Source organism: Crassostrea angulata, chromosome 7, assembly GCF_025612915.1.
Source record: "Crassostrea angulata isolate pt1a10 chromosome 7, ASM2561291v2, whole genome shotgun sequence".
NCBI classification, from domain to species: Eukaryota; Metazoa; Mollusca; class Bivalvia; order Ostreida; family Ostreidae; genus Magallana; species Magallana angulata.
The window spans coordinates 48447408-48461508 of NC_069117.1; the positions used below are offsets into that span (position 1 = coordinate 48447408).

Consider the following 14101-nt stretch of genomic DNA (forward strand, 5'->3'; position numbering starts at 1 on the left):
AAAACGATCGTTCGTTAAAATAACTTCCTTGTAAGGATATGTATAAGTAATAGCTTCTTTATCAGTTAACCATTTACGTACATCTACACATAATTCGAAGACCTTCAAATCCATTTAATACAGAATCAGGAGGTTTTATATACAGCCCAACCATTCAAAATGGACAACGTTACTTTCGACATATCGCAAAAGGTAAAGGAATGGAACAACGAGATAGTGCAGAGCCTTATTCCTAACAACACTATCCTGTCAATGTATATGGTGGCTGGTTTTGGGGGTAACTCCCTCGTCATCTTCATTTACGGTTTCAAAATGAAAGGCAGTAAAGAAGACAGGTATTTCATTCCGTTTCTTGCGATGGCGGACCTTTGGGCTTCTTTGATTTGTGCTTCTTTTGGGATTGCTCAAAATATGATGCAGGCAACATTTGACAATGAACAATTGTGCAAGACTTGGTATCTCTTTGCCGCCCTCTCAACTTTCACGTCTGTGTTTTTTCTACAGATTGTTGCAGTTCCCAGATATCTCAAAGTCTGCCAACCCCTCGGGAGACAAATGACCTTAAAATGGAAACGGTTCGCTTTGTGTATGGGACTAACAATTGCTTTTATCTTAGCTGTACCCATGACCTACTTTTATGGATCTGATCTATTTTTTAATGAGGAATTAGGGATCTCTGGATTCCGTTGCAATAGGTTGAGCTCTGTAAATAAAACTTGGTCACTGTTTTATGGAAGCCTAATTCTTTTCATCACCATCACGATCATAGTTTCTCTGATATGTCTTTATTCCAAAATAGGATTGAAAATTCGGGACCATTTAAAGCGTACCAAAATTAACCGCCACCACAAAACAGTCGAACACTCTCAAGGCAATGTTTTAAACAGTGACGACCGACTGAGTTACCCGGAACGTGACACCCAGTCACGTGACAATGACGATAGAACCGAGGAAACTGGGTTTTCCACTACCTGCAGAGACCTCGAGGCACCTACAAAAATCAATGGGGGAAAACACGAACCCAGAACCCAGGATCTCGAGTGTAAAAAGGAGAAAACGGAAGCGAGTCGTGTATAAATTCACATTGATGTATATGCTAATAACCGTCATTTTTTCTGATTTGTTATATTCCTAAAACCACCATCATGCTGCTGGAAGCAAGGAATACATCGTTTTGGGAGGAGTTTACATATACAGGAAGATCTGTTATATTGTTTATTTATAGGATTTATATCTTGAATAACATCACAAACCCAATCATTTACGCCTTTCTTGATAAATAGTTTACAAAAGAAATAAAAAAATGTTGTGTGTGCAAGTAGTAAGGTTCTATGATAGATATTTCACAAGTGCATTCTTCCCATCTTTTTATGTATTGTTTATCTATTGAGCGTCTGGATTTACATAGTACATGCGTCTACAAATTTTAGGAATAATAATGCTATTGAATTAGTGAGTTTACTTGAAATTGAGACATTTAACTCGCAGCGAAAACTTCAGATTTGATTTACTATATACTAGTAAGTAAAATTAGAAAACGAAAATTTACACACTTAAAAAATACATTATTTACCTGAAGCTTACAGGGACGTTTAGGTAGAATGTAATAAGAAGTGCAGTTATGCTGTATTCAATACTACAATAAAAACGTATTTTTTACTTTATTTACATATTTCAAATATTTATAAATATTGCATCGACATTTAGATTATTTACTTAAAGTGGTGGATATTTAGAGATTGATTATCAGCATACTACTGTAATCAAGTTTAACAAAAACTTGTAATTATTTTAAAATTTTAAAAAAAGAACTGATCATCTATTAAAATTAAAGCAATTGCCATCCTGTATTGATCTCTCCACAGAAGTCTAAAAATTATTCCTTAAAATGAAAATGAAAATTAGCGTGAATCAATAGCGTCGTGACATTATTAATGATAGAAATGGAAATGTTTATTCTAGTTTGGTTATGTATATTGATGAAGAGTAAATGTATTTGGAGTACGGAAACTTGATACTAGATTTTATCAGCTGTAATGTTTTTCCATAATGACTGAAAATAAATGCATGATACCATGCATTTGTACAACTTTATTCTGATTTATGCTGGGATTTTTTAAAGTAAACTTGTCAACCAACTTGAGAGAGAGAGAGAGAGAGAGAGAGAGAGAGAGAGAGAGAGAGAGAGAGAGCAGTGTTGAATGCTCTTATAGAGATGTTCATCAGCATTGAATATCATTAGAAATATAAGGGGTATTTATGGTACATGTATCTTTAAGGGATGTACGACAGCATTACTAACTTGGCTATCTACTCAATTGTGATTTTCTTTTACTTAAAAGGAAGGAAGAAAGCACACTGGATACTGTAATGGTTTTGTTAAAAATAGATAGTGGCGTTTCCGTCTTATTAGAAGTATCTCTCTTTTTCATTTCTTTCGTGTTTTCGTTTGGTTTGACGGGAAGTATCTTTTTCCTAAAATAGATGAACCAAGCGCAATAAAAATACTGATTTCTAAAAGGAATACGTGACCATTAATTTTTCATAAAACCAGACTTTATGGTGTAAAGTGGTTCAAAAACTATTTGTAATTTCTATTCATATTCATCAATTTCTCATTCTCCCCTTGCAAAACCTGAAAATTCATTAATGTCGATGATGATAGATGTTACTTATTTAGAAAGATATATTTCCCAACAGATAGTTCTAAAGTATTGGAAATGTCTTTTGTTTCTGTCTGTTTATGTTTGCTATAGTATAGGCGATGTTGTTTAGTGAGCGCGTTTACCTCTTTTAGAACAACTAAATCAAAATGTTTATCTTTTATCTAACACTTTCGTCTAGAAAACAGACATGAAAATGTTTATGATGAAATTTTAATGCTACCCAAATATATTCGACCATAATCAAATGCAAGAGTTATGTCGTTTGTTAGAGACTTTTTTGTTTTTCTAAAAATATGCCCTATACTTGCCCAGCTTTAAATTTTGAACTTTCTAAAATTAATCAAAACAATCACCATCTACATTATCGACATAAACCTTTTATACGCTTTTTTCGAGAGTTTCAGAGCTTTCATTAAATTGTGTAAGGCCGAATAATGCAATCCAAACAAACAATTTAGAAAAATATTGACACAAAATTTTCAATATTTCTGGCATATCTTTAAATTACCAGGAATCTGATTGATAATGACAAAAGAATTTTTTTTCTACTCATTTTTCAAAATTCATAACCCTTGCAGGCTCCTTGAACAAAACAAAAGCATCTGAAGGAAATTAATATTTCAGCGCTAATATTTAGTACAAGTGAATGCTAATAATAATTCAAACCTATAAATACACGTTAACCAGGAAGGTACTTCCCATTCCAACAAGCAATGGATAACGACACAATTCTATCGGACAAGCTGGACAAGTGGAACAGTGAATTAGCCAGAGGACTGACTCCAAACAATATCATTCTATCCCTGTACATTACCACAGGCTTGCTAGGAAACTCTACAGTGATTCTTATCTACGGCTTCAAGATGAAAGGGAACAAAGAAGAGAGATATTTCATTCCGTTTCTTGCGATTGCTGACCTTTGGGCCTCCCTCGTTTGTGCTTCATTTGGAATCGCTCTAAATATGATGCAGGCAAAGTTCAACAACAATGATTTGTGTAAAGCTTGGTGGTTTTTTGCTGCCTTTACAACATCTTGTTCATTCTTTTTACTCGTGATTATCGCAGTGCACCGGTATCTTAAGATCTGCAGACCACTGGGAAGACAAATGACATTGAAGTGGAAACGTTTTGCAATGTGTCTGGTTTTAGTGATTGCATTTGTTCTATCGACACCTACGACTTATTTCTATGGCTCGGTTTCTTTTCCAAACGAGGAAGAGGGGATCGTCGGACTGAGATGCAGTAGATTAAAGTCAGCAAATAAAACAGGATCACTGATATTCGGGGGGATCGTTGTACTTACCACAGTCTCTGTCATCGTTTCTCTTGTGTATTTTTACTCCAGGATAGGATATACAATTTTTATTCATCTTAAGTACAACAAAAAGTCAGGAAAGCAGAAAATCATAAGTTCAGAGAAAAAAAGCCAGAGCTGCAACTCTCAATTACCAAATCCGAGTAGTGTAGAAAACCTGAGTGAAGCAGAAACTAAATTCCATTCTGTGGAGACAAACTACACCGAGTTGTCTGGTGTTGCTATGTCCACCATTATAACAGAACCGAATAGCCGGGTAGGGTTCGAAGAAAGCAAAACAAATGAAGCGAAACAAAATGCATTCAAGTCTAGTGCAAAGCGGAGAAAAGAACAGAACAACAAAAAAGCAGTTCACAAATTTACTTTCATGTTTATGTTAATCACTGTTATTTTTCTCATTTGTTATATTCCAAAAGTGACAATCATGTTGTTAGAAGCGAGAAACACAAACTTTTGGGAGGAATTTTCAGATTCAGGCAGAGTTGGGGTGCTTTTTGTGTACAGAATGTACATAATCAATAACATCACAAATCCGATTATTTATGCTTTCTTGGACAATCAATTTTCAAGGGAAATAAATAGGTTGTTTAACGTTTGTAGATAAGTCAATGTGTCAATTCTGAAATATTTATCTAAATGGTCTTCAATAATTCTTGACTTCGTGAAAATTTTCACACCTCATAACTAAAGTTTTAAATGTAAAATTCATATTGTTCTAGTTTTTTTTTGCATAGAAACACAGAAACGATGTAGAAAATACATGTTTTTATGGAACATAATCATCGTTTTGTGTATTAACTATCCCTGCTATGTTTTTTGCTTAATTCAATTATATCTTTAATTCTATTAATATGTCTTCAGAATGAACACATTGTATTATCGCAACACTATTTCAGTTATTATTGTAATAACTGCTATGACATCAAATGACTAAATAAGAGTTTTTACTAAAACAGTAAATAAAACAAAACATAAGGTTAGCAATTTTTTTCGATTCAAGTAAGAAAGAGAAAAAGAGAAGGATATGAGAGAGTATGCTCTTTGAGGTAATGTAAGTGTTTTTTTTTAAAGGAATGTGTAAATATGGCCCCAGTAAATTGACTGAAAAATTCCGGACCTTCTGTTTCATTTTGCATATACTTAATTATTTATATGTGTACCCTCATAGAATCCATCTTCGTACGCGATGTAACAATCATTTGGAAAATATGCTTCACCATTTATGGTAGGGGTACATTTATATTCATCCAACATAGACCTTTGGTTCACCCCACCTGTCAAAGCTTATAAAATATACGTACGCAATTATGAACATTTTTCCTCTTCAGCTAGTCAATGTAATTTTTCAAAATATGTCTATGTGTGAAAGGAAAAAATGGACCTGATTCTGCTGATATGTAACTTTTTAAACGATGCAAAAATCAAGTTGGCCTCTCCCATTAAAAATGATGTTGTATACCTGTTGTTAAAAATATCAACCGTTCATCATATTACTTGCTTAAACCTTGCGTTAAACCTGATATACAGTTTGGTTAGCGTGTTCGGGATGAATGTATATGAAATAAAACTTTATGCAAATAAATTATTTGGTAATTGTTTTATCACTCACAATATTTGTAGTGTTGACCTAATATGGTTCATACTAGTCTTGGTCGGTTAATTCTATAATGGAATCGTGCTTTGCTCATGTCCATATGCAATTTATTGACCACATATATGCCATATTCAAATACAAACTACTTAACTACTAGTAATCTATCCTAACGATCTGTAAGAATTGTCCCACAGATGACTCTGCATTTACCTGTAGGTAGACAAATGACACAAACATGGACACGAATTAAATGTGTATGGGGTTAGCAATTGCATTTACTCTATTTTTGTCTCCAACAAATTTTTATGGATCTGCTTCCTTCCTGCTTAAGGATTATGGGGTCGTTACAGCTGGTTGGGATCAGAAAATAAAACTGAGTAACTAGTTTTCTGAGGTCTCCTTTTTCTTCATTTCCTCAATCTCATTTCCTCAGTATCAAAGTTTCTCTGATATGTATTAATTCCAAAATAAGACCTAAAGTTATGATCATTTAAAGCGTACCAAAATCAACCGCCGCCACAAAATAAACGAACACACCGAAGGCAGTGTTTCAAACAGTGACGACCGAGTTACACGGAACGTGAGACCTAATCACGTGACACTGATAATAGTACCGAGGAAACTGGGCTCTCCATCGTATACAGACTAACCAGTACCTGTAGAGAGCTCGAGGTCATCAAAACTACAAAAATGGAGGAAAATACCTACCAATACTCTCAAGTATAAAAAGGAGGAAACGGAGGAGCTTCAGATAGATAGCTAGATAGATAGATAGACAGATAGATAGATAGATAGATAGATAGATAGATAGATAGATAGATAGATAGATAGACAGACAGATAGATAGATAGATAGATAGATAGATAGATAGATAGATAGATAGATAGATAGATAGATAGACAGACAGACAGACAGACAGACAGACAGACAGACAGACAGACAGACAGACAGACAGACAAACAGACAGACAGACAGACAGACAGATAGATAGATAGATAGATAGATAGATAGATAGACAGACAGACAGACAGACAGACAGACAGACAGACAGACAGACAGATAGATAGATAGATAGATAGATAGACAGACAGACAGACAGACAGACAGACAGACAGACAGACAGACAGACAGATAGATAGATAGATAGATAGACAGACAGACAGACAGACAGACAGACAGACAGACAGACAGACAGACAGACAGACAGACAGACAGACAGATAGATAGACAGACAGACAGACAGACAGACAGACAGACAGACAGATAGACAGACAGACAGACAGACAGACAGACAGACAGACAGACAGACAGATAGATAGATAGATAGATAGATCTCCGTTTGGTTGGGCGGGATTTTTTTTCTAATATATAGATCAACCTGGCGCAGTAAAAGTACATGATTACTAAATGGTATATGTGACCATTAATTTTTCATTTATGCAGAAAACAAAACATGAAAATTTAATTGAATGAACCCCTGTGTACATCCATCGTGGGAAACCTACTTCTCTTACCTCAATAGAAGCGAGACCGACCGTTTTTAATTTGCTTTTTAATATGAAGACCAAGTTAAACCCAACTAATTAAATGTAAACTTACATTTCAATCCTCGTAAACCACTATTCATTCCGGATATCTAAGATGTAAAGTGATTCAAATAGTATTTGTATTATCTATTCATATTCATCAATTTTCCATATTCCACCCGCAAAACCTGTTGATTTCATTGACGTCGTTTATGATAATGGGATCTCTTCTAGCAACTTAGTTAAAAATGTGCATTTCTTTTAAGATTTATTCCAACAGATGGTTGTAAAATATTGAAAATTTCATTTGTTTCTGTCTTATGTTTTTTAGGAGTGCTTTAACACAGGCGATATTGTTTACTAAGTGCTTTTACCTTTCTAGATATTACTAAATCAAAATGTTAATATTAAATTTTGCACTTTCTTCTAGAAAATGAAATTTTATTTCTTCCCGAAAAAATATTCCACCACAACGAAGTGTTGCATCTTATGCAAAAGTAGTATTGTTTGTTAGGGACTTTTTCAACTTCAAAAAAATATGCACCATACTTGTACTGGTTTTAAAATTATTTAAATATTATTGATTTAAAGAATCAACATCTACTTTACCGACTTGTAGATTTCATATGCTTTCATATGCTTTTTGAAGTCTCAGTTTCAAAACATTTATCAATAAATAATACCGTTGTATAATAAATGTGAGCAAATGACTTAGAAAACAATTGACATGGAGTTCTGACAAATGATTTTTAGGAAATTTTACGATATTAGATTAAATTTTATTTTTTTTATTTTGAACTTTGCATTTGCAGTAATAAATGCAGGCTTATCAAATGAAAATATCTTTCAAGGAAATTACATCTCAACAACGCGCTAAATTTAGTGCAAGTTATGCCTGGTAAAGTTTACTTATATAATTACAAATACATTTTGACGAGGAACATACTTCATTTTCATTTCTTCATTTTAACAAGCAATGGATAACGACACAATTTTATTGCAAAAACTGGACAAATGGAACAGTGACCTAGCCAGAGGACTGATTCTCAACAATGTAATCCTATCCCTGTACATCGTTATAGGTCTGCTAGGAAACTTTATAGTGATTCTGATCTACGGCTTCAAGATGAAAGGAAACAAAGAAGAACGATATTTCATCCCATTTCTTGCGATAGCAGACCTTTGGGCCTCTCTGGTTTGTGCTTCATTCGGAATCGCATATAACATGATGCAGGCAAAGTTCAACAACAATGATTTGTGTAAAGCCGTATGGTTTTTCGCGACTTTCACAACATCTTTTTCAATCTTTCTACTCTTTATTATCGCCGTGCAGCGTTATCTTAAGATCTGTAGACCTCTAGGAAAACAAATGACATTAAAATGGAAGCGGTTTGCTATGTGTTTGGGTATAGTGATTGCATTTGTTCTATCCACACCTATGACTTATTTCTATGGCTTAGTGTCTTTCACAAACGAGAAAGAAGGGATTGTCGGACATAGATGTAGTAGATTAAAGTCTACAAACAAAGCAGGATCACTGATATTTGGAGGGATCATTGTACTCATCATTATATCTTTGATTGTTTGCCTTATTTGGTTTTACACAAGGATAGGGTACACAATTATCATTCTTACTATGTATAACAAAAAATCAAAAAAGCAGAACATCATCAGTAGCTCCGAGAAACCAATCCAGAACTCCCAATTACCAAATCCCCCTAGCTTGGAACACCCATGTAAAACAGAAACTGGAGTTCATTCTGTCGAAACAGACAATAACAATTTGTCTTGTGTTGCGAAGTCCACCATACCAACAGAACTAAACAACAGGGTAGGTTTGAAAGACAGCAAAGCAACTAGAGCAAAACCAAGCACGTTTAAATCAAGTGCAAGGCGAGGGAAAGAGCAAACCAACAAGAGAATTGTTCATAAATTTACTCTCATGTTTATGATGATCACAGTTATTTTTCTTATATGTTACATCCCGAAAGTGATAATAATGTTGTTAGAAGCGGGAAACCCGAGGTTCTGGGAGGAGTTGTCAGATTCGGGCAGAGCTGGTATGCTATTTGTGTATAGAATGTTTATTATTAATAACATCACAAATCCATTTATTTACGCCTTCTTAGACACACAGTTTTCAAGAGAAATAAGAAAAGTCTTAAAAGTTTGTAGATGAATCAAAGGGATATTTTGTTGATTAGATTAGCAATATTCAATTCACCGAATCATTTTTTTTCACAACACATTATAAACAATTTTTATTATTTTATTCAATTTGTTTTAGCAATTTTTGAATTGATCTAAATAATGATGATACAGAAAGGGCTGGGAAAAGGTTTAGCTTGTGTTTATTTATAAATCATGGAGAACAATTTTCTGCCTTTGCTTGATTAAACTACCCATTCAATATATGTTTAATAAGTGTATTCACAGGCTAGTAAATTAGATTATTTTATTTACAAAACAATTTACCTTGCAAAATGATGAAAAAAATTACATCAACGCTGAATGTAAAAATTACAAAGACATCCATAACAAAAGACTATATATATGGGAAAAATGATTCTGAAAACTTATTGCTATTATGCATCTGTAAGATACTTATATTGGGAAGGTTATACGTATATTTTAGTGTTTGAAACATTTGTCATCATCTGTGGCTTCTCCTTCATGTCCCTTCCCGCTTTTTTCTGTGGCTTCTCCTTCATGTTCCTTCCTGCTTTTTCTTAGTATTTTCATTGACTGTACCTGCATATTATGTTTAAATACCTAATGTATAAATCAAACAATACTCTGGAAGAACATGTTTGAATTGCAATCATATACTTATGTGTCATGCTTATTCTGATATACTAAATCAAAATGTTAATAATCTTACACTTTCCTCTAGATAACAGATAGAAAACAGAGATGTAATTTTCATTTTTCCCGAAAATATTCGAACACAACTGGAAAAACATGTTTGAATTGCAATCATATACTTATGTGTCATGCTTATTCTGATATGTGTAATCTCATTAAAAGATATATGCTTTTACCCTTTATGAACAATACAACTACCTGAAGATTTGTAAAATAAATAAAATTAACATCTATATGTTAACAAAAACAAGTTTAAAAACTGCCAAATCATATTTCCATTTTTAAAAAAAATTGAAGAAATAATAAATTTCGCAAACACAACTTTAAAGTTTTATTTTATTTGTTTTGGTTTATTTGTTATTGCCATTTAATTTCAATGTTTTCTTTATGTTTTAGTTAGCTAGTTTGTGTTTCTTTCTTTTTTTATTAAGGCAGATCGCTTCTCAAATGTGCAGTTTACGCTGTCATGGTACATGTAATATGCAATAAACATTACGAAGCATACACTTTTTGTTACTTTTTTCAACTCTGCTGCAGAGCAATGGGTTTTTATTATTGAATAGATGTACATGTATCTATAAGGTTTTAATTAAGGCATACATGATTTAAAGGTTGTTAAGCACTGTTCATGTATATTTTTTACTGGAGGATCCAAATGGATGATATGGGAGATGCAATATCCTTTTGAAATTTCGAGAGAAAAAAAACGAAAGAAGAGAGAGAGAGAGAGAGAGAGAGAGAGAGAGAGAGAGAGAGAGAGAGAGAGAGAGAGGGAGGGAGAGAGAGAGAGATAGAGTTATATTTAGGTACATTTTTTTTAGATTTAAGTTGTGTCACAAAACATCTTTCAACCAGTCAAATGAAAAATTAACTAAATACAAAATCAATATTTTTTTATAGTTGGAACTTGTTTGGCAAATTTTGTATATCTTTGCACCCTATCCAAAAAATTGAATTCATAGTCGCTATCTTTCATGTAACAATATGTTTTGATGAGAATACCATAAATAGCTTGTTATGTCGGCATTTAAGAAGCCGAGATTCTTTTTATCGATATTATATGCCTCAATATAGTATTGAAGCATAGTAGCTTTAATACTGCAACTACTTCTAGTATTGAATGATTGCATAAAGGTAACTCGGTAAACCATAACTAAATTCGATCAGTGCCTTATATAGCCTCGTGCATTTATTCGACGTTGTGACGTCATCTGGTTTTTTTTTCGTCTACGCCATAGCGTAATGGTTTCAACTGCAGATATACACCGAAATTTGACATAAGTAGCTCGTTTGAGGCGTAAATTGCGATATTTTGTTGTAGAATAAACGAAATGCATGATAGTGTTTTGAAAAAAATCAATATTTTGGAATCGCGGAGGTAAGGAAACGTAACAGAGGGCGAGGCTTGCTCTCTTCACGTTTTCTTACCTCGCCCAATATCGGTTATTTTTCAAATCAATAACCATTTTTACCATCTGTTATCACGGTTGTGTTTTACTCTTTAGACTCTATGAAAAAGCGCTTTATATATTCGCCCTGGGGGTCTTTCCCTGATTTAAATCCACCTGTCTCATCTTCATCAGTTTTCATCTTTAAAAAACTTTCGGTCTCTAAGCGGCTTAAATCACCTTGCATCTAAACAAAAATCCCTAAAGCACTCATGTACTTTATTCCACCAAGTTCCTCCTAAATCCCTCTTTGAAAAAATCGACGCATTCGCTGGATCCACGCTTGTTTAGTAGAACAAGATCAAGAAATAGAAATCTTATACTTTAAAGTTTAAAGACAAAAATGGTCAAACCAATACAGCATGAATTTAAGCTTTGTCAAAATATGTCCATTATTTAATAATAATGTTCGTTTTTAACACTCCCCAATAACTTTATCATTTTAATTTCAAAATGATACATATTATCTACTACCCCCCCCCCCCCCCCCCCAACAAAAAAAAATTATAAGAAATATATATATATATGGTGTTTCAATAAAGTTTTGATAAATGCCAACAATTAGTCTTAGGAAATGTATGATGTAAGAAGAGTATGTACACAGTATGGAAATAAACATATCATTGAGATGTTATCACGTCGCTATACGGAAATATTTAAAATGTGAAGACTCTTTTTCCTTAGTAAACACTTAATTCTGTGTCAAACTGACGGCAATGTTTTCAATTTCTAAGAATACGTATTCTATCCGATCAAATGTAGGATTGATAGGGTGCTGATTTCTACACAGAGCCCAATTTTATGTGTAGACAATAATAAACATTAAAGTTTGATTGCATATATTTTCAATTTTTTTGTTTTAGTTTATTGTTTTAAAATGTATGGACATGCATACATTGTATGTGTAACAACTTTTCACCACCACCCCTCCCCCCCCCTCCCGCCGTAAAAAAATACATAACATTTGAATAATAAATTATACATGTACTTTATATGTGAGAACTATAATGATATCAACATAACCGACAAAGATCTTTGTTCAATAAAGATCTGCAGTTAAAAATAATGTTATAATTTAATTATTATAATAATGCGGTTGAGGGACTAAAACAGAGATTTGAAATATGAAGTTTAAAATTTATTTGCTAATTTAGATTTCGAAATTCGATTTTCTATATCTAAATTAGCTAATTAAATCACAAATATTGAAACATTCATCCTAGTGAAACCAAACTGTTCTAAATAAAGATCATCCATCCATGCCCTTTCCTAAATATGAATGTTTAAATTGCTGTAGTTAAATTATACAGATTATACTGGAATTATTGCGCACAAAATGAAGGATTAAATTAATGAGAATGCCGTGTGCTTCGCGAATTTTAGTGACTTATCCGCCCTTAGTGTATTCCCTCTGATACATTACATATATATAGGTCGTGCAGACAAATTGAATACCGCGTGCTAGCGCGGTATGATAATTTGCCTGCATGACCTGGTGTGTTTTAGGACCAACGATATCCAAAAATAAGCATTAAATGCTTATATTTATATTTCTTTAAGTTCTTGCCTTGTCTGCAAATGTGATTTATACCTTGAAATTACTGTATTATCCTAAGGTAAGTTCAATTTATGGAAGAGCCATTGTGACAGACAAAAGCGTGAACTCTGATTTTCGCTTGTGGCGTTGCACTTCGATGTTTGTGACGTCATAATAAAACTTTCCATCTAACCTAAGCGTGTTCCAATTCAAACATAAGGGACACTATAAATTTAATGTAAATATAGAGATGTAAACTTGCACTGTAAACATCTGTAAACAAAGACTTATACATAACTCATAGCCGGGCAAAATCTAATCGGGGCAAAAGGTACAAGGATATGTATTTGTGTGTGTGCAAAATACAAATAAGTCGAAAAAACAAATACATATAAGGTTTTAGTTGGCTGGAAAATGTCGGGCTGTTAAAGTCCAATGAAGGCTCTGCTTCGCCTCGCCTTCTATGGACTTCAACAGCCCAATATATTCCCGTAGACAGTCAGTAGCAACCATAATTAGTGCAAATATTGTCATCGATGACACCAGGTAAAGAAACTGTAAACACTTTATGTGATGTGATAATGCATAGAAGTTGGTGGCAAAGGCAGTCTTTAAACACTCTCAGTGTCAATTTCATTTCATTTGAGCAATTTTTTTAAAAAATTTATATGTATCCTTTATCACAGCAACAGCTGTAGTGATTTCTTTGCATTGCAAGTATACACTTTATCAGTACCATGTCATTGCATTCGAATTAAAGAGTTAACTTAAGGTAATATAAATATCTCTAATTTAGAAAACAAATAATACAGAGCTAACAAGCCAAACCAACAATGTTGAAGTCAAACGAAAGGTGGAAAAAAGATCAGAGCAATGTAAAGAAAATATAAGAACTTGAGTTTTTATATTCTTTAGATTAATTAATTAATTAAACAACTGCAAATTAAATGCAAACAAACCATTCAATTCGCGTAGAGCATTTATTCATTGCCGATATACTGTGGTTTCATTAATATTCAAGGGCATCAATTTTCGTGGATAAAGTGAAAATCACAATTTCAAGGATACGTAAATTCGTGGCCAATGACCCTATCAATACAAAATGTTAATAAAAATTGCACTTCAATGAACATTTAATTTCGTGGATCAA

At 33.3% G+C, this 14101-nt stretch overlaps 3 protein-coding genes across 3 annotated transcripts; all 3 read left to right on the top strand.

Moving 5' to 3' along the window:
• The first annotated feature begins 73 nt into the window (after positions 1-73).
• Positions 74-2005, top strand: LOC128156885 (5-hydroxytryptamine receptor 2B-like). Its single transcript, XM_052819212.1, has one exon. The coding sequence runs from the start codon at positions 160-162 to the stop codon at positions 1075-1077; it is 918 nt and encodes a 305-aa protein (XP_052675172.1). The 5' UTR covers positions 74-159; the 3' UTR covers positions 1078-2005.
• A 1374-nt stretch (positions 2006-3379) lies between these two features.
• Positions 3380-5554, top strand: LOC128156370 (probable G-protein coupled receptor No18). The gene has a single exon (XM_052818475.1). The coding sequence runs from the start codon at positions 3380-3382 to the stop codon at positions 4583-4585; it is 1206 nt and encodes a 401-aa protein (XP_052674435.1). The 3' UTR covers positions 4586-5554.
• A 2523-nt stretch (positions 5555-8077) lies between these two features.
• On the top strand, positions 8078-9921 carry LOC128156956 (cholecystokinin receptor-like). The gene has a single exon (XM_052819294.1). It carries the CDS (start codon positions 8078-8080, stop codon positions 9278-9280), a length of 1203 nt encoding a protein of 400 aa, XP_052675254.1. The 3' UTR covers positions 9281-9921.
• Positions 9922-14101: the final 4180 nt, after the last annotated feature.